General features: G+C 41.0%; 1 protein-coding gene across 4 annotated transcripts in view; it reads right to left on the reverse strand.

The window, feature by feature from the left end:
• kdm6a (lysine (K)-specific demethylase 6A) overlaps positions 1–24,545 on the reverse strand; it is a 274,780-nt gene that overhangs the window by 87,251 nt on the left and 162,984 nt on the right. For all 4 annotated transcript variants that reach the window (XM_078559720.1, XM_078559718.1, XM_078559719.1 and 1 more), the window contains exon 7: positions 18,788–18,842. In XM_078559720.1, coding sequence (XP_078415846.1) covers positions 18,788–18,842 — 55 coding nt within the window. The remainder of the gene's footprint in view (positions 1–18,787; positions 18,843–24,545) is intronic.

A 24,545-nucleotide genomic window follows, 5' to 3' on the forward strand; every position in this document is an offset into this window, starting at 1 on the left:
ATTCTGGAATAAATTATTTAAGTATTTAATCTTATACCTATTCTCAGAAAGGAAATATCTTAGTTTCTTGGTTTATATTTTTTTTTTAAAGTGTGAATAAACACTGTGGGTCAATTTGTGTGTCTGCAAGCCCCAATACCATAACTGACATAACTCTAATAATGTAGTTTTCTGCATGAACAATGCATTCAAAAATACTTTAAAATAAAATGAACATTCTTCTATAAGGTGAGAAACAGACAACGCTGGATTTTTCTTTAGGTATTAAAACAGAAAAAGTATAAAATACATACTAGTTAAATAAGTGAGAATGGTACATTTTATTTGGAGAGCAATTGTCCTTTTATTCTATTGTAGCAGTAAGTTCTCGTTACTGAACAGTGATGTAAAATTCACACTTTCACAATTGTCAATTAAAATTTACAGGATGCTGTAGATGGTTACTTGGAGTCTGCATATAAGCAGTACATTATTACACAGCTATACCGCCGAGTCAGGATTTAAAACAATTGTACACCAACTAGGTTAATATCCATTTCCTCCATATTCAAAAAAATGACAAAGAAACTGCAAACCATAATACATTTGACCCTAATAGTACCAAAATTTTAAATTATCCTATGATTACTTAAATTAGTTTACATCTGCACAAAACTGTTTATTCATGGACAGCAGAGCTGCACAATAACCCCTGTCCAAACAGTATTGATCTGATACAATTGTGCTGGAAAATAATTTCCTTCTGTGTTCTTTATCCTTTATATATCAGCACCACATGTTTGAATGAAAAACACTCAATGAATTGCTTTCAAAAAGTGCAGTAACTGCTGCACTGTAAACAGACAGTGCAACCAATGTGCACACAGCAAGGTCCCACAAACAGAGTGAGATAATGACCATGTAAGCCATTTTATGGTATACCATACAAACTTCACAAGCATCCAATATTTCCTCTTGTATTCTTTGTCCTACATTTGGTTACTGTTTGTGGGCCTGTAGACTATTCCCACTCGTGACTTCTTTCTCCTAGTATTCCTCATCTCCACCCAAATCCTGACCTCCTGAGCCAAGGTCATCTCTAACTACTGCACAAATGCCACTATGGATTAACAGTGCTACCCCTTCACCTAGCTTCCTATTCTTCTTGAATGTCATATACCCCATAATATTCAGGACCCAAGCCTTGTATCCTGCAGCCATGTCTCCATAATGGCTATCAGGTCATATTTATTTACTTCAATGTGTGCTATCAATTCATTTACTTTAAGAATGCTACAGGCAGATACAGAGCCTTTAGTTTGTCTACTTGTTGTCTTTGCAACATCTAGTCTTTCCAGTTGGTATATTCTTAGGTGTTTTCTCTCTGTCCCTTCCTACCATTCTCTAACCCTCATTTCCCATATTACTATTTTGCTCTCCTGCCTTGACTCTACCCCTTGATTTGCTACCTTGAACCAAGCTTGATCCCCACCCCTCTTGTTTAGTTTAAAGCCCTCTATATTTCCCTAGATATGTAGATGGCACTATTTGAAAAATGTTGATGAGGAGAGGTACCTTGGCATTCAGGCAAACAAATCCTTAAAGGTGGCAGGGCAAATTGATAACGTAAAAGCAGAGATCGTGCTAAAACTTTATAAATCACTGATTAGACCCCAGTTGGAGTACTGTGGACAATTTTGAGAAATGCAATTCAGGGAAGATATAAAAGCCTTAGAAAGGTTATGGAGGATGTTTACCAGGAATGAGGGACTTCTGTTATGGGAGAGGTTGGAAAAACTGTGACTGCTCTTCTTGGAAGAAGGAAAGAGATGACCTAAAGGAGGTTTTCAAGATAATGATGGGTTCCGATAGAGAAAACTATTCCTGCTGTAAAGCGGATCAAAAAACTTGGTCATAAATTCAAAATCATTGGCAAAAGATCCAGAGGGAAGGTAGAATTTTTTTTGTCGTGATCGGGGACTCTACTTGAAACTGCAATGGAAGTTGATTCCATAAATAATTTTGAAGGGATATGGTTACATATTGAGGATGAAGCACTTAGGAGTTACAAACAAAAAGCAGGAATGTGGGGCTAAATACAATTGCTCTTTAAGGAGCTAGCATAGACACAATGGGCCAAATGGCCTCCTTCTGTGCTGTAAGTTTCCATTAAAGTGCTGTGTCCAGAATTGAACACAATTCTCCAACTGACACCTAAGCAGTGTTTTATAATTTTCTTGATTTTTGTATTTTAACCATCCATTAATAAATCAAGGACTCCATTTGCTTTTTTAAACTGTCTTCTATCTTGTCTGTCCACCTTCAAAGATTTGTGTACATAAATGTCCAGGTACCTTTGTTCCTGCCACTCTCTCCTCAATCTTCCTATAAAAATGCATCACTACACAATTCTCTATTACATTTCATCTGCCATGTGTTTACACATTTCACCAGTCTGTCTATACCCCACTGAAGTATGTTATTATCCTTCTTATTGTTTATCATTTTGCTGAGTTGAGTGCCATCTGCAAACACTGAAATTGTGCCCTGCTTGTATAACCAAGCCCAAGTCATTAATGTATTTCAAGAGCAGCAGTGGTCTCAATACTGATCCCTGGGGAACACCACTGAACAGCCTTCCATCCTGCACTTCCTTCTGCCACTCACCCAACACCACCCCCATCCCACAACATCCAAAACAGAACTGTTATGATCCCCAGAGACTGATATCTTTAATAAACAAATGAGTTTCTCAAATGATTCAACAGAAGAAACTGATGAAGATTTCACTTTTTAAAACTTTTACTGTAACAAAAAAACCAAAATAAATTTAACTCAAACATTAATTAACAGGCAAATGGCTTCAAACAGAGAAGTAAATTTAACTTTAAACTGATACCACAAAGGGTATTGGCATGCATATTGCATCAAGGGTATTCCCAAATTTTCACCCAGCTTTCCAGCAGAGTTTCACCACTCCTTGCCACGCCAAGTCGAGCCTGCCAAGGGCCTTGGCCAATTGCTCTACTTCGTCCAACTTTCCAGATATGATCACCAGCAACACACCCTCTCTCCCTCCAGTCGCCTCAATCCCAGAATCCTTTTTCTGACCTCTTGAATATCAAGTTCCATTAAACAGTCCGGTTGGCTTGATAAATCTGTTCTCCACCGTAAGAGACTGCTTCTTCTGCTACCACGTGATTATGTGCGAGAATGTCCTTTTCCTGCCCAGCTGTAGCAGAACACCAGCTGTATCTCGACACTCAGTTACTTGTCTATTTACCTTTTGCTTTAGTTAACTCCCACTTCCATGGCAACCTGGGTCACATGTGTATTTCTATGGTGCAATTTCAAGTTAGTAATTTCAGGTTATAGATTCCATTCCCAGAACTTAGTTTCACTTTGGAATTAAAGGGACCTTCGCAAGAAGAAAATGCAGGCTTTTCCCAAAAGTGCAAGGTTCATCATACAACCATACATCATGACTCTCCGCTTTCTGTCCCTTTGCCAATTTTGTATTCAGGCTGCCACTGACTTTTAGTTCTATGTATGGGCTTTATTTCTGCTAACAAGTCTATTATGTGATACTTAATTTAACATGTTTTGAAAATCCATATACACAAAATCAATCATAGTACCCTCATCAACATAACTTTAAAGGAACTCTATCAAATTAGTCAAATACAATTTGCCTTTAACAAATCCATGCTTTTATTTATTAGCACATATACCTCCAAATGCCAATTCATTTTGACCCAGATTGTTTCTAAGATTAATGCTGTTACTTTAGGCTGATGAAGTAAACACCATCAGTAAGTATGATAATCAGCCCAAGTAATATGGTTTAGCTACATTTTGGCTGCAAAACGGGATTGTGACATATACGGGTCCATGCCCATTTCATCTAGAAGCCAAGGAGTCACAGAAAACACATTTTCATCCATTTGCCCAAGGTGGACTCAAACGTGGGTCCCTGGCTGACATGATCATGAGGACAGTTCCACAAGAATGCATTACATAGAAACCAGGAGCAGGAGTAGGCCATTTGGCCCTTCGAGCTGCTCCGCCATTCGTTATGATCATGGCTGATCCTCTATCTCAACGCCATATTCCCACTTTCTCTCCATATCCCTTGAAGCCCCTAATATCCAAAAATTAATCAATTCCTTTCTTGGATATACTCAGTGACCCGGCCTCCACAGTCTTCTGTGGTAGAGAATTCCACGGGTTGACCACCCTCTGAGTGAAGACATTTTTCCTTACCTCAGCCCTAAATGGCCTGTCCCGTATCCTGAGACTGTGGCCCCTGGTTCTAGACTCACCAACCATGGGAAACATGCTCCCTGCATATAGTCTGTCTAGCCCTGTTAGAATTTTATACGTTTCAATCAGATCCACTCTCATTCTTCTAAACTCTGGTGAATACAGGCCCAGTCAAACCAATCTCCCCTCATACAACAGTCCTGCCATCCCCGGTATCAGCCTAGTGAACCTTCGCTGCACTCCCGATTACACAATTCCCCCTTAAAAAAAATCTGAATGGAAAAGTCAATTATAAATTCGTAATATAAGTTAATTAAAGCAAACATATTTTTGTTTCTGATAAGTAATTATGACCTCTGCAATGAACTTATGCAGTTTCAACACCTTCCTTGTATGCTTGGTTTATAGCTATTAATGACCAATATAGTTAATAGCATTGCAGCCAACAGCAGAGGTTCCTTTACCTTAGAAGGCCCAAAAGGCTATCAGATTTTGAAAATTTGTGACTTACCAACACATTTGCTTTCCATTCATAGAATAATAGAATCATAGAATGGTTAAAGCACAGAAGGAGACCATTCAGCACATCGAGTCTATGCCTGCTCTCTGCAAGAATAATTTAGCCAGTCCTACTCCCCGACTTATCCCCGAAACCCTGCAATTTTATCTCTTCAGGTGCTTTACCAATTCCCTTTTGAAAACCACAATTGCATTTGCTTCCACCACTCTCTCAGGCAGTGCATTCCAAATACTAACCACTTGCGCATAACTTGCCCGCTTATCCATTCCCAATGTTCAGCTGACTCATTATCTGGTTTCAACCTTTTTGGTAGGAAGCGATATACTCGCAACCATAACCAATTTCCATAACCAAGGAAAGACAGTGGCCAGCTTTCTGCTGACAGAAGTCAGTAGCTGTTCAGTTATAGGTACGAGTCAGCTTTTTTCAATCTGATTACAGGTATTCGAAACTCCGGCTGGTTCCAGGAAAATTAAAGATCTGAAAAAATTTGAATCTTGGGAGTCCAATTGGAATTGTCAAAAGAACACAAGAATCAGCAATGAAAAATACAATAAATATATATATAAAACTATTCTCAAAACAGATCAGTATTAGATTGTGTTAGGGGGAAAAAAAGGGATACAGTAATTATTAGGGGGAATATAGGGGTACAGTAAGAACTTAGTGAAAGGGAATGAATTACTTAAAATCTCCAAGCATATTGGCAGTTAAAGGTTACCAGATGAACTTTGCACAACCTTAAGGGCCTGCAAACAGAAAGGCCTTTGAAACGGACTGTAGTCAGAGGAAGCCAATCATCTTATTCTCGAGTTCCTCAGGGCAGTGTAATTGGCTCAACCATTTTCAGCTGCTTAGTAAATACAGTGGTTATAAGAGCAAATCATTGGTTGTGCGTTCTATGGTAAGTAACTCACCTCCTGAATTGTATGTTTGTATTCCTAAAGCTTTTCCACTCCAAGGTCAGACTGAACTCCTTTTCCTCAACTCTCTTTTGTGGATTTTGTGTAAATTAGCTACTGTGCTTGCCTACATTACACTAGTCACTAATCTTCCAACTAAACTATTGCACATGCAGTCACTTGAGACATCATAAGGCATTACATAAATTCAAGTCTCTCCAACAAAAGATTTTTCTTTTTTTTTGATTTGCAAGTGCAATTGGGAATATGCCTCATTTGCTTGGAAAAAGAAACATGATGGCATTCTTTAACATTGTAATCAAGTTAAAAGCGAAAATCACCATTAGGTTCGAACTGTGTAAGGATGCTACTTATAGTCCACAAGTATAGGAAGGATGTGATTGCACTTGAGGGGGTGCAGAGGAGATTCACCAGGATGTTGCCTGGGATGAAACATTTAATTTATGAGAGGTTGGATAGACTTGGGTTGTTTTTGTTGGAGCAGAGAAGACTAAGGGGCGACCTGATCAAGGTGTACAAGATTATGAGGGGCATGAACAGGGTAGATAGGGACCAGTTGTTCCCCTTAGTTGAAGGGTCAGTCACGGGGGGACATAACTTCAAAGTGAGGGGCAGGAGGTTTAGGGGGGATGTGAGGAAAAACTTTTTTACCCAGAGGGTGGCAACGGTCTGGAATACACTGCCTGGGAGGGTGGTGGAGGCAGGTTGCCTCACATCCTTTAAAAAGTACCTGGATGAGCACTTGGCACGTCATAACATTCAAAGCTATGGGCCAAGTGCTGGTAAATGGGGTTAGGTAGGTAGGTAGGTCAGGTGTTTATCACGTGTCGGTGCAGACTCGATGGGCCGAACAGCCTCTTCTGCACTGAGTTATTCTGTGAAGTAATGAAAACGAAACTGAACTGGAAGAGCCATATAAATACTGTGGCTACAAGAGCAAATCATTTTGGCAGGAAGAATAGAGGAGCTGGATATTATTTAAATGGAGAATGACTGCAGAAGGCTGCAGCACAGAAGGATATGGGAGTCCTTGTGCATGAATCCCAAAAAACTAACATACAAGTTCAACAGGTAACAGGGAAGACAAATGGGATGTTGGCCTTTACTTCATAGGCAATGGAGTATAAAAATAGGGAAGTCTTGCTAAAACTTTACAAGGCACTCGTTACACCACACCTAGAATAGTGTGAACAATTTTGGGCCCCTTATCTAAGGAAAGATATAATGGCATTGGAAGCAGTCCAGAGAAGGTTCACTAGGTTGATCCCGGGTATGGAGGGATTTTCTTATGAGAGGTCGAGTAGGTTGAGTCTGCACTTATTGGAGTTTAGAAGAATGAGCGGCAATCTTATTGAAACACATAAGATTCTTCAGGGACTTGACAGGGTAGATGCTGAGATGCTTCCCCTTGTGGGAGAGTCTAGGACCAGAGGGCAAAATCTCAAAGTAAGGGGGCACCCATTTAAAACAGAGGTGAGGAGGAATTTCTTCTCTGAGGGCAGTCAATCTGTGGAACTCTTTACCGCAGAGGGCTGTAGAGGCTGGGTGGTTAAGAATATTCAAGGTTGAGATAGACAGGTTTTTAATCAGTCAGGGAATCAAGGGTTACGGGGAAAAGGCAGGAAAGTGAAGTGCAGGATTATCAGATCAGCCGTGATCTCATTGAATGGCGGAGCAGACTCAATGGGCCGAATGGTTTACTTCTGCTCCTACGTCTTATGGTATTATAGGTCAGAGGCTAGGAAAACTGCGGCGAGTTAACTCACTTCTTGACTCCCCAATTATTGTCCACCATCTACAAGGCACAAATCTACAAGGATTGTGATGGAATACTCTCCACTTGCCTGGATGAGTGCAGCTCCAACAACACTCAAGACGCTCGACACCATCCAGGAAAAAGCAGCCTGCTTTGGCACCCCATCCACAAGCAATCACTCCCTCCACCACCGACGAACAGTGGCAGCAAGGTGTACCATTTACAAGATGCACTGCAGGAACTCATCAAGGCCCCTTAGACAGCACCTTCCAAGCCCATGGCCACTACCATCTAGAAGGACAAGGTCAGCAGATACATAGGAACAACACCACCTGGAAGTTCCCTCCAAGCCACTCACCATCCTGACTTGGGAAATCTGTCACTGTTCCTTCACTATCACTGGGTCAAAACCCTGCAACTCCTTCCCTAACAGCACTGTGGGTGTACCTACACCACATGGGCTGCAGCAGCTCACCACCACCTTCTCAAGGGCAATTAGGGGTGGGCAATAAATGCTGATCTAGCCAGTGACGCCCACATCCTATGAATGAATAAAAGTCAAATAAACAAAAATCTCAAGATTGTTCAATATATAGGGAACCAAAAAATGCAGTTTAACTTTGAGGCTTTGTCCTTACACACCTCCATAACCCTATGAATCAAAATTAACACAGAAGCATCAAGGTTCCTTTTTCCATTATAATAGACTAAAAACCCTAGTCTCTGGTTATACCTTAGGGCTGTGGTGTGCAATACAACAGATCACAGCAAATTTGGCAATCATCCAGCCCAATATAGCCTAAGCAGCAGAACCAGGCTTAATGATTTGCTCTCACCTCCCTGTTTACTACATGGAGGTCTTGCGGCATGGCAAGTAGCATCCCTGCCTCTGAGTCAGAAGCTCTGGGTTCGAGTCAGGACTTGATGCCTAAGGAAGATGCGTTCATAACATGGCAAGTTGAGTATCACCCTCCAAATCCTCTAACACATGCCAATGGCAGGCAGCAAGAGTGGGAGAGGTTTCTGGTCAGCCAACTGATGGAAAGAAAGTAGGGGCCTGTACCATCATTAATTGTAATTCCAGATGACAACATGCATGTAAAAGTGAATGTTATCACAGCAACTCTGGCTCCAGTGAACTGTAACATGTCACCACCACCACCACCCTTACATTGGTGTGCACATGATGACCAGTTTATGATTTCCATATGGAGAAAAAGCAGAGCACAGCAGAGAATGGTTCTAAACTGACTTCATTGCTTTTGCAGTTGAAAATCAGAAAGCGGTAATTTAGATTGCAACTATCAGCCAATGAGCATGTGCTACTTCTTGTACTCTTAATGACTGATGCACCTGGTAAGATGGTGGCTTAAATGATTACTGGTTTCAGTTTGCTATTATCTTTGTGAATACAACTACAGGGCTTGGGCAGCTCACTGCACTGCTCTTTTTTTTGTCCCATCAGTTTTTCCCATAAATTCTTCAACAGAATGAGCTTTTTGCTACCATGGCTCTGTATGCTGAACCTTGAGGATCACTTGAGTGTTTATGGGGAAGCTACACTTGCTCAATCATAAACTTCTGTAGATGAAAGCAGAGGATTTTCTGCAATAGAGGTAATTATGAAACTTTTAAGTTGTAATTAGATTTGAATTACATACAGTATTTATATATGAAAACATTAGTATCAGCAAAATAAGATAACCAAGAGATGCCAACATACAAGACTTGGGCAAAATTTGAGTTTATACTCTGGAAGTTTTTTAATAACAGATAAATTGCCTTGAAAATGAAACAAAGCTTTCTACCATATTTATATTTCACACGTGAATTGGCTATTAAAAATGAATATGTAGAACTAGTGAATCAGGGTTTTGGAAAAGCTAAATATAAGGATGCAGTGCAGCAATTTTCTATCTCAATAAACAGTGATGTGAGTTGAGTATTTATGACCTGTCTGCTTGTTGCAGAGAAATTACACGGGGCTGAATTTTGTGCGGCAGGCATGGAGAATTGTGCAGGAGGCCACACGTCAAGACTCCCGGCAGCGGAAAAATTGTAAGCAATTAAGTCAGCAGCAGCAAGGTAACAAAACGAAACCTCGCTGGTATGCGGCAGCAAGGTCATTGGTATGCTTAATTGCCCACTTGCATATAATTTAAATGCAATTCGACATGATTTCATCCTGCCTCCCTGATTTAGTGAAACTCTCACGTGTCTCTCGTGCCTTTAATAAACTGCCCAGTGAAAACTGATGACTGCTATGTGGCTTCCTTGACTCAGTCAGAGTCCCTTGCACTCCCAGGAGATTGAGTCACTGGGCAATGGATTGATCTTGAAGATGTTTTCTCTGTGTAAAAACTTGCTGAACTGACACTGAGGGGTGGTGCCTCAGGCAGGAAACCCAGAAATACTGAGTCCAAAATTTAAAGGGACAGCACACAACTGAGGCACGGAGAGGCCATCCCTTAAAGTGGCATCACAGATCTGAGTCCTTAAGGGAAGGACACTTAGGAAAGGGAGAGGTAGTGGCAACATGGGAATCATCCACTTTGTCCTTCTTCATCATCAAGTGCTGGAGGGGATGCGCTGGCTGGACTGTAACACCTCAGACCTCAGTTGAACTCACTGATGTTACTGAATTATCTAATCCAGTAATCTTCTCCCTGGATTCCAGAATGCCTTTTTTATGCTAGAGCAACAGAAATTCAGGTGCTGGAGGTTTAAAAAGCAAAGTTTTCTTAAAAAGCCTGCAAGATGATTTCCAATTCTAACACAGGGCTGACTGCCCTTTAAATATGGTGCTCCTGCATGCCATCAGGTGATGCATGCTTCCTGACTTCAGAGCCATCCCTCCCACCATGTGATCCAGTGGCAAACTCATGTCACTTGCATTCATGAGCTTGCTGCCAAGTGATTGGATTTGACCAACCACCACAGAGCCAACGACTTCCGGGCCCACTGGCGGGTGTTGCAACTATGGGGCTAAATCCAGCCCATGAATAGTGGAAATAAGTTTGCCAGTGCAAGAAATTCTTCTCCAACAAATATGAAAACACAGCATTGTAAATGAATTGTTAGACATGTTGTTTAACCCTGATGATAGCTGACCCAAAAGCAATTTAATCACACGCAGCTCATAGCACTCGTTCACTCACCCTGATCCAACACCGGGCTCTAAAATGTTTGGCCTCATCTTCTTTAGAACATGACAGCAACTTGCCTTCCTTCAACATCCTTGAAAGCTCCTTGAATCACTTATTGGAAACATCCAAGCAAAAAAAGCCCTTCACCCGCACCACCAAATTAAAAAAAAAATCTTTCCTCAGAAAAATTACTCCATATTCCTGGCAACATTATCTTTAATCTCCTCTATATCCTTTCTAGTGCGATTACATTCTTCCTGGGATGTGGTGACCAGAATTGTATGCAGTAGTCTAGCTGCTTTTCCTTTTATCCAGTGGTATAAGGGTTAGATTTTCCACCTAGGAAAATCTAATCATAGTTTTAACTGAGACTTCAATCTTTGATTCCAACTTCTTTTTGATGCCTCTCATTAGTACATGCCAATCTTTTTTAAGGAATGTTTTCTAAGTTTCTTTGCACAACTATGTTAACTTCATTCTCCTGAAAATCATATCCAGTGACTTTCTGCTATGCATCTCAGTAGACCAAAAAATCTTGAGCTTCTCTGCTGCACTGATGCTCTTCAAAAGACACACGGACAAATAGTTGAATACATTTCAGTAATCAAGTAGTAGGGATTATACTGTGCAGGGATAATACATTTTCCTGAAAGTTTGTGGTCCAAAGTGAGAGATGCATATTTAATATTTTTATAAATTCATTTACGGGATGTGGACATCACTGGCTAGGCCAGCATTGACTGACCAACCCTAATTGCCCTCAAGAAAGTGGTGGTGAGCTGCCTTCTTGAACTGCTGCAGTCCACATGGTGTAGGAATACCCACAGTGCTATTAGGGAGGGAGTTTCAGGATTTTGACCCAGCAACAGTGAAGGAACAGCGATATATTTCCAAGTCAGGATGGTGAGTGGCTTGGAGGCGAACTTCCAGGTGGTGGTGTCCCCATGTATATGCTAACCTTGTCCTTTTAGATGGTAGCAGTCGTAGGTTTGAAAAGTGCTGTCTAAGGAGACTTGGTGAGTTCCTGCAGTGCATCTTGGTAGATGGTACGCACTGCTGCCACTGTTCATCGGTGGTGGAGTGAGTAAATGTTTGTGGAAGGGGTGCCCATCAAGCGGGCTGTTTGTCGTGGATGGTGTCAAGCTTCTTCAGTGTTGTTGGAGCTGTACTCATGCATAAAACAGGTTTGTAAACAGTTAATAAATGCCATTTATCAATGGAATAATTTTGGATAGAATAGGTTTAAATATTTCAATAAGCCATCATTGGGCAATGATTACAGGAATCAAGTTTTTAAAGTATTAGAAATTCTTACAGCCTAATTGAGACACCAAGTTTACACTGTTACCAAGGCTGGCAAAGAAACATTCATTTCTCTGCCTACATTGACTCTCCAAACTGCTTGCAAAAAGCAAAATGAGTACTTTCCATGAAGTATTCAAGTCAATCACTATAGTACCCTTCCCAAAGTATTGTACCTTAAAATAGAGACCTGTAAATATTCAATTTTGAAAACAGAAATATTCTGATATTTCCTGCAAATCTTAAGTCTAACACTCCTTCATGTAAAATATGCCATTTGAATGGGAAATTTAACCTCTAAACCTCTGGCTAAGAGAAAATGCATCAATTAAAGTATCCATAAACTAGGGGAAAGATTCCTATGGAGGTGCATAAGAACTGCACAGAATCTGGCTGCTGACTTCAAAAATATATACTGATATATATGAAGGAAAAACACCAAATTGCATCCAGAAATATTGGACTAATTAAGACCTAAGTTTTAAAATACACAAAGTCACTGGCTGGAATGCTGCAGGGTGACTCCCAAAGGGTAATGGAACCCACGCTGTTGCCAGACAAAGCACTTCCAAAGGCATCCAGAAACTAAGATAAAAACAAACTACTGCGGATGCTGGAAATCTGAAACAAAAACAAAAATAGCTGGAAAAACTCAGCAGGTCTGACAGCATTTGCGGAGATGGATACAGTTAACGTTTCGAGTCTGTATGACTCTTCATCAGAACTAAAGAAAAATAGAAATGAGGTGAAATATAAGCTGTTTGAGGGGGGTGGGACAGGTAGAGCTGGATAGACGGCCAGTGATAGGTGGAGGCAAAGATGTCATAGGCAAAAGGACAAAGGGGTGTTGATGGTGGTGATATTAGCTAAAGGATGTGCTTAAGGTGACATGAAGGGTAGAAAGCAGGATGAGCAAGTGACAGATGGGGGGCTGGGTAGGGGGATGGGGGGTTGGGTAGGGGGAAGGGATCAAAATAGGCTAAAAGATGGAGATAAAACAATAGATGGAAATAAATTTAAAAATAATAGAAATAGGTGGGAAAGGAAAAGTATACTAAAAAGATATAAAAATTATTAGAAAAAAGGGGGGTTGGAAAGGGGGTGGGGATGGAGGAGAGAGTTCATGATCTGAAGTTGTTGAACTCAATGTTAAGTCCGGAAGGCTGTAAAGTGCCTAGTCGGAAGATGAGGTGCTGTTCCTCCAGTTTGTGTCGAGCTTCACTGGAACATTGCAGCAGGTCAAGGACGGACACGTGGGCATGAGAGCAGGATGGGGTGTTGAAATGACAAGCGACAGGGAGGTCTGGGTCATGTTTGCGGACAGACCAAAGGTGTTCCGCAAAGCGGTCACCCAGTCTGTGTTTGGTCTCTCCAATGTAGAGGAAACCGCATTGGGAGCAACGAATGCAGTAGACTAAATTGAGGGAAGTGCAAGTGAAATGCTGCTTCACTTGAAAGGAGTGTTTGGGCCCTTGGGCAGTGAGGAGGGGGGAAGTAAAGGGGCAGGTGTTGCACCTTCTGCGGTTGCATGGGAAGGTGCCGTGGGAGGGGATTGAGGTGTAGGGGGTGATGGAGGAGCGGACCAGGGTATCCCGGAGGGAACGGTCCCTACAGAATGCCGACAGGGGGGTGAAGGGAAGATGTGTTTGGTGGTGGCATCATGCTGCAGTTGGCGGAAATGGCAGTGGATGATCCTTTGAATGCGGAGGCTGGTGGGGTGATAAGTGAGGACAAGGGGGACCCTATCATGGTTCTGGGAGGGAGAGGAAGGTGTGAGGGCGGATGCGCGGGAGATGGGCCCTGTCAACCACCGTGGGTGGAAAACCTCTGTTAAGGAAGAAGGAAGACATGTCAGAGGAACTGTTTTGGAAAGTGGCGTCATCAGAACAGATGCGACGGAGGCGAAGGAACTGAGAGAACGGGATGGAGTCCTTACAGGAAGCAGAGTGTGAGGAGTCGGTAGGCTTGTAATGAATATTGGTGGACAGTCTATCACCAGAAATTGAGATAGAGAGGCCAAGGAAGGGAAGGGATATGTCAGTGATGGATCTTGTGAAAATGATGGAGGGGTGGAAATTGGAAGCAAAATTAATAAATTTTTCCAGATCCAGATGAGAGCATGAAGCGGCACCAAAGCAGTCATCGATGTACCGGAGAAAGTTGTGGTAGGGGGGCCTGAGTAGGACTGGAAAAAGGAAATGTCCCACATACCCCATAAAGAGACAGGCATAACTGGGGCCCATGCGGGTACCCTTGGCCATACCTTTTATTTGGAAGAAGTGAGACGAGTTTAAGGAGAAATTCTTCAGTGAGAGAACAAGTTCAGCCAGACGGAGGAGAATGGTGGTGGATGGGGATTGTTCGGGCCTCTGTTCGAGGAAGAAGCGGAGAGCCCTCAGACCATCCTGGTGGGGGATGGAGGTGTAGAGGGATTGGACGTCCATGGTGGAGAGGAGGCGGTTGGGGCCAGGGAACTGGAAATCGTTGATATGATGTAGGACGTCAGAGGAATCGCGGATGTAGGTGGGAAGAGACTGGACAAGGGGAGAGAGAATGGAGTCAAGATAGCAAGGAATGAGTTCCGTGGGGCAAGAGCAGGCTGACATGATCGGTCTGCCGGGACAGTCCTGTTTGTGGATTTTGGGTAGGAGGTAGAAACGGGCCGTCCAAGGTTGGGAGACAATGAGATTGGGAGCTGTGGAGGGAAGATCTCCAGAGGAGGTGAGGTCAGTGACAGTCCTGGAAACAATGGCTTGATGTTCAGTGGTGGGGTCATGGTCAAGGGGGAGGTAGGGGGAAGTGTCTGCAAGTTGACGCTCAGCCTCTGCGAGGTAGAGGTCAGTACGCCAGACAACAACAGCACCACCCTTGTCAGCGGGTTTGATGACAAAGTCAGGGTTGGACCTGAGAGAAGAGAGTGCGGCAAGTTCAGAAAGAGACAGGTTAGAGTGGGTGAGAGGAGCAGAGAAATTGAGACAACTGATGTCACGCCGACATTTCTCAATGAAAAGATCAAGAGCAGGTAAGGGACATAAAAGGAGATGAGTATCATCTCATCAAGAAATCCTGTGAACAATGCCCAGACAGAATTGTGAATTTGCTTCCCACTTGGCATATACAAAGAAGGGGTTAAAAGTGAGCTGAAAAGCTGCCCTGGTGTCTTTGTTGGTGGGTTGCTCTGAGAAAGTGCTGGAAGTTTGACTCAGAATAAACAGCCACACACAGTACCCCTGCAAATTGCCATTTTGCAGTTATTTCAATCTCGATCTCGCTCCCTCTCGGCCGAATTCAACCCTACAGGTGTGGAACCCCAAAACCGACTATTCATCAACCAGAGTCAACTCTACTAGAATTGCAACGCTCAATCACCAGCTCTCCACAAGTCAGAGACTGTTCCGTATACCTTTTTTGTTTTATATACATATATATATTCACGTACTTCAAGCTAAGTTCCTACTTTTAACCTTTATGACCGCCTATGCATGTTTTATCCTTTCTTGCCTTTAGTAAGTTAATAAACTTACTCTTACCTTTAATTGAAGAAAGTCTGATCAAATTGGCTCCTTCAAAATCAGAACGATTGGGTCTGGGAAAAAGATATCCGCGAAGGGTACCCTTTTTGGATTAAATATTGTTGTGACCAACAGAGGGGCTGAATAAAGGCAGGGAACCAGTTCATCCCTCCTCACCCGGGATATAACAATTTGAGGGTGTCCCAGCCAGATGGTGACAAATTGAGGGGTCTCGCCAGGGTCAACAACTTTGAGGAACCTCACCTGGAGGTGCGTCGGAACAATAGTTTTAATTGATCATACTAAACCAGTGCTGAGACATAAAAGCAAAATACTGCGGATGCTGGAAATCTGAAACAAAAACAAAAATTGCTGGAAAAACTCAGCAGGTCTGACAGCATCTGTGGAGAGAAAGAGTTAGTGTCCAGATGACTTCTTCAGAACAGTGCTGAGGCATCATTTTTAAACTGGACTGTGTAAACATGGATCTAATCTATTGACATTTGACATGTTTTACAAGTGTAATACTGCCAGAAAACTGATTTCCATCAGTGCTATTGGGAATTAAAAGTTTGATGCCGAAATGCATGGTGAGCAGAACTGTCACATATTCAAATTGACTCCATCATTTACAGTAATACTTCCTGTAAGTGCTCAGCAGAGTGCATCCTTAAATGAATTTACGCAACCCAACAGTGGATTAGATCAGGAATGTAATGTTGGTAGCAATGCTTTGCTTATCACTAAGCATTCTCTTATTCTGGATTAATTGAAATGCCTTCCATCAAGAATAAACAAAATAATTAGCAACGAATCTTAGAGAATAATGTGCATGTTAAAGCTGTTGCACCTAGCAGTGAACAAACCAATGATTCCCAAGCCGCTTGGATCGAATTAACATATACATCACTGCTTAATTTTTTGAGATGAAAGCATAATACACAAAAACTTACATTGCACTCTTTATACGTTTATTGAGAAACCGACAATTTGAACACAAAATGATGTGCACAAACTTTGTCTACATTGAACTGGCATTTAAACGCAAGGAATGATTGGGGAACATTTAGGGAACAGTGATCATTGTATTGTACGTTTTAGGATGATGATAGAAAAGGACGATAGGCAATCCATAGTAAGAATAATTAACTGAATGAAAGCCGACTTCGATAGGACAAGAACGGAGCTGGCCAGATAATGAAAGATTGGCAGGAAAAACTGTAGCTGAACAATGGGCTACTTTCAAAAAAGAACTGGTTCGGGCACAGTCAAGATATATTCCATTGAAAGAGAAAGGTAGGGCAAACAAATCCTGGATGAAAAAGGAGATTGAAATTAAGATAAAGAAAAGATAGTGCACTTATGACAGGCGTCACGTAGAAAATACAATTGAGAACCAAGAGTAATACAGAAGGTTCAGAAGGGAGATGAAAAAGCATATTAGAGAAGCGAAGAGGGATTATAAGAAAAGGCTGGCAGCCAACAGAAAGGGGAATCCCAAAGTCTTCTATAGGCATATAAATAGTAAAAGGGCGGTAAAGGGAGGGCTGATTAGGAGCCTAAAAGGGAACTCACACTTGGGTGAAGGAGCCATGGCTGAGGTATTAAATGAATACTTTATATCCATCTTTACCAGGGAGGTAGATGCACCCCAGGCCATGGTGACAGACGAGGAAACTCTTGTCACTAGAAGGGTTCAAAACTGATAAGGAGGAAGTACTGAATAGATGTCGGTACTTAAAGTTGTCAAGGCACAGGGACCGGTTGAGATGCATCCAAGGGTACTGAAGGGAGTGAGAGTAGAAATTGCAGGGGCATTGGCCATAATCTTTCAGTCTTCCCTAGACTCAGGGGTGGTGCCAGAGGACTTTTTCAAAAAAAGTTATGAAATCAAACCCAGCAATTATAGACCAATCTGTTTATCTTCACTGGCGGGCAAGATTCTAGAAACAATTATTTGGAATCGAATTGGTAGCCACATGGAAAAATATGGGTTGATAAGGAAGAGCTAACATGGATTTCTAAAGGGGAAATCGTGTTTAACTAACTTGGGAGTTTTTTGAAGTGGTAACAGAAAAGGTCGATGAGGGTAATGCTGTTGATGTGGTGTACATGGACTTTCAAAAGGCATTTGATACAGTGCCACACAACAGACTTTTGAGAAAAGTTATAGCTCATGGAATAAAGGGACAGTAGCAACATGGATACAAAATTGGCTGAAAATAGGAAGCAGAGAGTAATGGTCAATGGATATTTTTTGGACTGGAGGAAGGTTTATAGTCAAGTTCCCAGGGGCCGTTAATGGGACCCTTGCTTTTCCTGATATATATGAATGATCTAGATCTTGGTGTGCAGGGGACAATTTCAAAAAGTTTGGGGATGATACAAAGCTTTGGAGTGTTATGAACTGCGAGGACTTCAAGAGGACATAGGCAAGTTGGTGGAGTGGGCAGATTGGTGGCAGATGAAGTTCAATGTGGAGGAGTGTGAGGTGATGCATTTTGGTAGGAAGAACATGGACAGACTATATAAAACAAGGGATGAAATTTTGAAGGGGGTGCAGGAGCAGAAAGACCTGGGTGTATATGTGCATAGATCATTGAAAGTGGCAGGGACAGGTGGAGCGAGCAGTTCATAAAGCATATAGTATCCTGGGCTTTATTAATAGGGGCATAGAATACAAGAGCAGGGAGTCGATGCTGAATTTATATAAGACACTCGTTAGACCTCAGCTGGAGTAGTGTGTACAGTTCTGAGTGCCACATTATGGGAAGGATGTGATCGCATTGGAGAGAATGTAGAAGAGGTTTACAAGAATGGTTCCAGGGATGAAAAACTTCAGCTACGAGGATAGATTCGGGAGGTTGGGACTGTTCTCCTTGGAGAGAAGGCGGCTAAGAGGGGATTGGATTCAGATGTTCAAAAATCATGAGGGGGCACAGTAGATAGGGAGAAGCTGTTCCCGTTCATAAAAGGATCAAGAACGAGGGGGCACAGATTTAAAGTGATTTGGAAAAGGAGGAACTGTGATGTGAGAAAAAAACTTTCACACAACGAGCAGTTCGGCTCTGGAATGCACTGCCTGGAAGTGTGGTGGAGGCAGGTACAATCGAGGCATTCAAGAGGGCATTAGATGATTATTTAAATAGAAGCAATGTGCAGGGTTACAGGGAAATGGCAGGGCAATGACACTAGGTCATAATGCTCATTTGGAGAGCTAGTGCAGACAAGATGAGCTGAATGGCCTCCTTCTGTACCATTAAGATTCTGTGATTCTGTCACTACAGGAATTAAATAATCCCTAGTTCTGCGTTAGTTTTGGACATGAACATTTTACAGAATCCATACCCCACCTCCCAAGTTTGTCAAAAAATATAATTACTTACTTTCCGCTTTGGACAGAGTGCAAGGGTTGGAATCAATCAATGCCAACTGAAAATGCTGTAGAAAAAAGAAAAGAAACTATCAATACAAACTTAGTACAAAAAGTCAAACAGAACTGAACAAATGAAGGAAACTAGGAAAAAAACCCTAAAAGAGACCATAAATTTTCTATAATTCGTGACTGCCAGGAACGAAAGAAAAGCAAATGCTGAATTGTGCACAGTACAAAATACATGACTGCAGCTTTTACTATAGCTGTATTTAAAATACCTCAAAAGAATACAATTTAACAGTATTCAATGGAATAGTTTAAAATTATATTTCATGGGTTTACTGTTAGTGCGTAAACTCAGCGCAGCACCTACAAATCACACAAAGCATCATCAATGCATTTGCTTTTACTTACCTTGACTGCCAAGCCAAGGCAATCTGATCAGACTTGGTTGGGAATCCCATATACAACCACTTTACCAGTAGGACAAAATCCAAGAAACTCAATGTGGGTGCAAATAAAAGATGGCAGCTGAAATGCTTTTAGCGTTAATTAAATTCCAGAAGACAACATACAGTGGGTATAAGGAAGTTGCATTCAAATAGCGTTCTAAAAGAGCTTCAGTTCTCTGTACAATATAATTCATAACAGATTGGCAGTTTTTAGTACAGTCTCTCTCACTATTTGTTATGCAGCTAATGAGGTGCATTCAGAGGTAACTTGGATTTTGACAAATTGGTTTGGACCATCTTTTTCTTTACTAGTTTGTTTTCTTTCAACTTTTTAAAAGGCACAAGTAATCTTCAAATCTACAGATACAAGGCATCCCCCTAGTTACTTGCCCAAGCAATTATTCTTTGTAACAAGCACTGACAGAACCTCAACTGATATCAGAACAGAGTCTGAGCCATTCTTTCCCTGTACGCAAGACTTACTGAACACTGATCGGTAAAGGAATCTAGATCTTTTATCCCTTTAACTCGAGAGGTGCCAAGGATAACTGCAACAACGCTATTATTGTCCTGGCTGAGATCAACTAACTCAGTAGATCTAGAACTTTCACAATACATACAGCTCAGTTCTGCATTAAACTCTATTTCCTAACTGAACATCTTCTGGCCTCCATATTAACAGTAAAGCTGTTCTACAACCTACTAGTATGGTTTTAAACTTAGAAATACTTTTGTCTTCTATATACACATGAAAATCGTTTTAAGCTTAAAGTTAAAAAAAAAAACATTAGAAAGGTGTTTTTAAGTTCTATTTTCAAGGTCAAACCTGCAAAAAAATCAAGAGGAAAAATTTACCCCAAAATACTGGCATAAATTTTTAAAAATCAGTTTTTAAAATGTTTAATTTTTATTATATAAAGCATAATAAAATCCTGATATTACGTTCATCATTCCATCCATATTCAAGACAGATTTGTGACTATACAACTGATTTTCTCACTCTAGAATGTATAAATTGCAAACTAATTTTTCCAAAAATCATTGAAAAGGGGTATAAAAAACATGTACATACTAAATTATATAGCACTCACAGTACAAATAGGCCATTCCATCCAACAGGTCCATGCTGGTGCTCCACAGGCTTCCTCCAACCTTGAAATACTCCTTGTGGTACCACCCTCTGGCTAAAGTTTCTACTGAACTACCAAGTTGGATTTATTAGTGACTAACTTATATTTATGGCCCTAAGTTCTGGTGTCCCCCACAAATGGAAACAACATCTCTAAGACTATCCTAACAAACATTTTATAATCTTAAAGACCTCTAACTTAGAGAAAGAGAGGCCTATGCATGCTCTATCTTATGTGATAGGTATAACTTCTTGGTTCTGATATCATTCTAATAAATCATTTTTGCACATTCTCCAGTACATATTGTTTTTATGGAGGCGAACGGTTCACAATATTCCAAGTGTAGTCTAGCCGAGGTTCCATAAATGTTTAACAAAGTCTCTGCTCTTCAATTCTATCCTTCTAGAAATGAATCCCATTTTTAAAAAAAATCTGCACTGCTACTTCTAGTGATTTGTGTATCTTTCCCCAATCCTTCTGCTCCCCTACCCCTTAAAATTCTTATTTTCTAAGGGGAATGATATGGTGTGAACAAATATTGTGGACATCTTTTACACAACAAATATCCATATTCCAATAATAAGGATGGACATGGCCCAACTTAGTATATAAGAACATGAGAAATAGGAGTAGGCCATTTGGCCCCTCAAAGCCTGCCCTACCATTCAATAAGATCATGGTTGATCTACCCCTGGCCTCAATTCCTCTTTCGTGCCAGCTCCTCAAAGCTCTCAACTCCAATATTTCAAAAATCTATCCACCTCCTCTTTAAATACGTTCAGTGATCTAACCTCCAAAACTCCCTGGGGTTGAGAATTCCAGACATTCACTACCCTCAGAGAAGAAATTTCTTCGCATCTCAGTTTTAAATGAGTGTCCCCTTATTCTGTAATTATGTCCCCTAGCTTAAGATTCCCTTAAGATTCTCGTGGAAACATCTTCTCAGCATCTACATTGTCAAGCCCCCTCAGAATCTTCTACGTATTAATAAGATCACCCCTCATTCTTCTAAACTCATATGAATAAAGGCCTAACCTGTTTAGCCGTTCTTGATAAGTCAACCCCTTCATCCCAGGAATCAGCCTAGTGAATCTCTTTTGAACTGCCTCCAATGTCACTATATCCTTCCTTAAATACGGGGACCAAAACTGTACACAGGACTCCAGGTGCCGCCTCACCAACGCCCTGTACAGTTGTCACAAGACTTCTCCAGTTTTAAACTCTAACCTCCTAGCATTACAGGCCAAAATTCCATTTGCCTTCTTAATTACTTGCTGCACCTGCATGCTAACATTTTTTTGGGTTTCATGCACAAGAACACCCAAATACTTCTGTATTTCCTGCTGCCGCTGCCCTTCTCATGCAGGTCCACTCTCAGTGTGCTCTTCTTCAACTCTCGGCTTCTCGCATGCTCTTTTTCAACTCCTGGCTTGTTGATTGTAGTTGATAGGACTATTGCTGCACATTGAAACATTAAATCCCCATTGTTCCTTCAGCTCAGCACCTTGCTCCTGGTTGCAAACCTTTGAGAACTGACAGCCTTACCATGCTGCCAGACCTGCTGAGTTTTTCCAGGTAATTCTGTTTTTGTTTTAGCCTTACCATGAGACTGATCTACTCGAATTGAAATTTGATGTATACTAATGCCTACAACTTAGAAGTTTGGTGCAGTCGGGCAACTGAAAAATTTGTGGTCATGAGTCTATAAAGTTAGAATTCAAATCCACCTAATACAAATTTGATTATAAGTAAGAAAGAATACAGTTGGAGCCACAACAAGTTTACACAATGTGTGACTAAGTGATCAAATATCAACTCAATTTTTAAGTTAAGTTTTAAGAACTTATTAAGCATGAAAATTTCTATAACAATTGAAATGCAATTTGCAACATGAATTCTTGAAAAATTGCAAGTTTTGTGGGAAGGCAATGAAAAAAGGGTGAGCAATGCCTCTCCTCTTCTGTTGAATAATCAAGAAAATAACATCTTGATGTGAAAATAATGTGGGTAAGCAACCTTATTCTACTGAAAGCTTAAAAAAAATTGACAATTACAGTAAAATGTGTAGTCCCTAACTAATTGAGCCAGATTGTGTGAAAATGTCAAAATTCTTAGCATTTAAGGAAGAGCTACAAATGTGACAGAAGTCAGATACAATATCCACTTGCATTGAAGTCTGCTGCATTGGCAGAATCGGGTAAGAGCTGTCGAAGGTTCAAAGGTCTGAAAATCTTTTCTAACAAGGAGTCATGTAATTACAGTACTTTTTATGATCTGTAGTAAAATGCAAATGCTTCTAGGCCACTTCAAATGGGTGGAATTATTAGATTTCAAGTGGGTAAAACATTAGTTTTCCCTTTGTTTACCTTCAATTACAGTCACGACTGTGGACCAATGCATTTGTATCAAATCACCAAAATGACCTATGCTTTTCAACATTTCAGTGTTTAATGCAGTCAGTACATGTAATACAGGATAAATACTAACACTAGAACATGATTTATTTCTATCTGTCCATCTTGTGCATGAATGATGGTTAAAGGAGTTGAAACTTATATGTCCATAATTAAAAAAGAAATACATGGTATGGTTTTAGTGCTTTCGTTGGCCTCTGATTGGTTAACCTGATTTATGCTTATTTTAAATTTTGGTGTAGTCGAATGAGATTGGCAGGATACTTAGGAGTAACTTGACATTGGGAAAATGTGCACCAACAATGAGGGTATTTTTGGATCCAATGTCCCAATTGTGTCAATGGAGGAAACTCCAGGCCACAATCTAGCACTGAATTTGATTTACTTCATGGCCCAGCTTAGACAGTTAAATATACTTCCAGTTCCAAAGGCAGATTTGTAAATCACAAGCTTCAAATGAGCTTTTAGTCATCCCTTCCACTGTCTGTAAATTCACAGACTGCTTGTTCGACATCCAGTATTGGACAAGCAGAAACTTTTTCGAATTAAATATTGAGAAGATTAAAGTTGTTGCCTTCGGTCCCCATGACAAATTCGTTTCCTTCCCACCAATCTTTACCCCTCATCCTTCTGGAAATAAATCCCAGTGATTTCTTTTAAAAAAAAATAAAGCCTCACTGCTACTTCTAGTGATTTGTGCATCTTTACCCAATCCCTCTGCTTCTCTATCCCACTTAGATTCAGGCTGAACCTAACTGTTCTGACTCCATGATGAACTTCTAGCCACATAACTGCACCATCACTAAAATTGCCAATTTCCCCCTCTGTATCATTGTCCATCTCCACCCGTGCCTCAGCTTATCTGCTGCTGAAACCCTCATCCATGTCTCTGTTACCTCTAGATTTAACTATTCTAACGTACTCTTGGTGGCATCCATACATTCTATCCTCTGTAAACCAGAGGTCATCCAAGACTCTGCAGCCCATTTTCTTAATCAAACCAAACCCTGTTACCTATTACCCCTGGCTCACTGATCTACATTGGCTCCTGGCTAAACAATGCCTCCTGTTATGATCCTAGCTGATGTTACTACTGGACAAGTCAGATCCCAGGGTGGAACCTGGCTTGAAAGGTCCTAACCTTATTTTTTTGTTTAGAAACATGGTGTCACAGAGTCTATATCTTTAAAAATGTTTTATTCTTTTGTTAAACAAGAAAAGATGAAACATATAACACTACTTCTTCACCCACAACCATGCCTTTACAGGCATAGGCAAATTCATAAGGATAACACAAGTTATAAAATCTCTCTTATACTCTAATGTTCACAGTAAGTATACAGTCTATGCAAACCAATAGGTGACCTATGGTCAGACACACAAGATCAAGAACCAAGATCAAGTGTCAGATTTTATCAAAAGCAGATGCTATGGACCTCTCATCAACTCCCCCAGATGCTCATCACACTACAAGCCAATCAGTCTCATGGAAACTCAGTCTTTCATACAGGAGTTTGCAATCTCCACTCGAAGAACTTGCCTTGGAATTTTCTTCCAAGCGACTCTTTTGCTTTGGCGTCTTCAACAAGGATCCACCTCCAGGCTTTGATCTCTCCCACCGATGTTCCTCTCTCCTGGATCGCCACATGCATTCAAGCTTCACCTTCTGTGCACTCTCTGAAACTCAGCCATGCCAACAGAACACTACTGATTCACAGCCCTGTAGTAAGGAGTCACCAACCTTTGGCTGTCTCCTCAGATCTTCTGGCTTC

Source organism: Cetorhinus maximus, chromosome 16, assembly GCF_964194155.1.
Source record: "Cetorhinus maximus chromosome 16, sCetMax3.hap1.1, whole genome shotgun sequence".
Classification (NCBI taxonomy): Eukaryota; Metazoa; Chordata; class Chondrichthyes; order Lamniformes; family Cetorhinidae; genus Cetorhinus; species Cetorhinus maximus.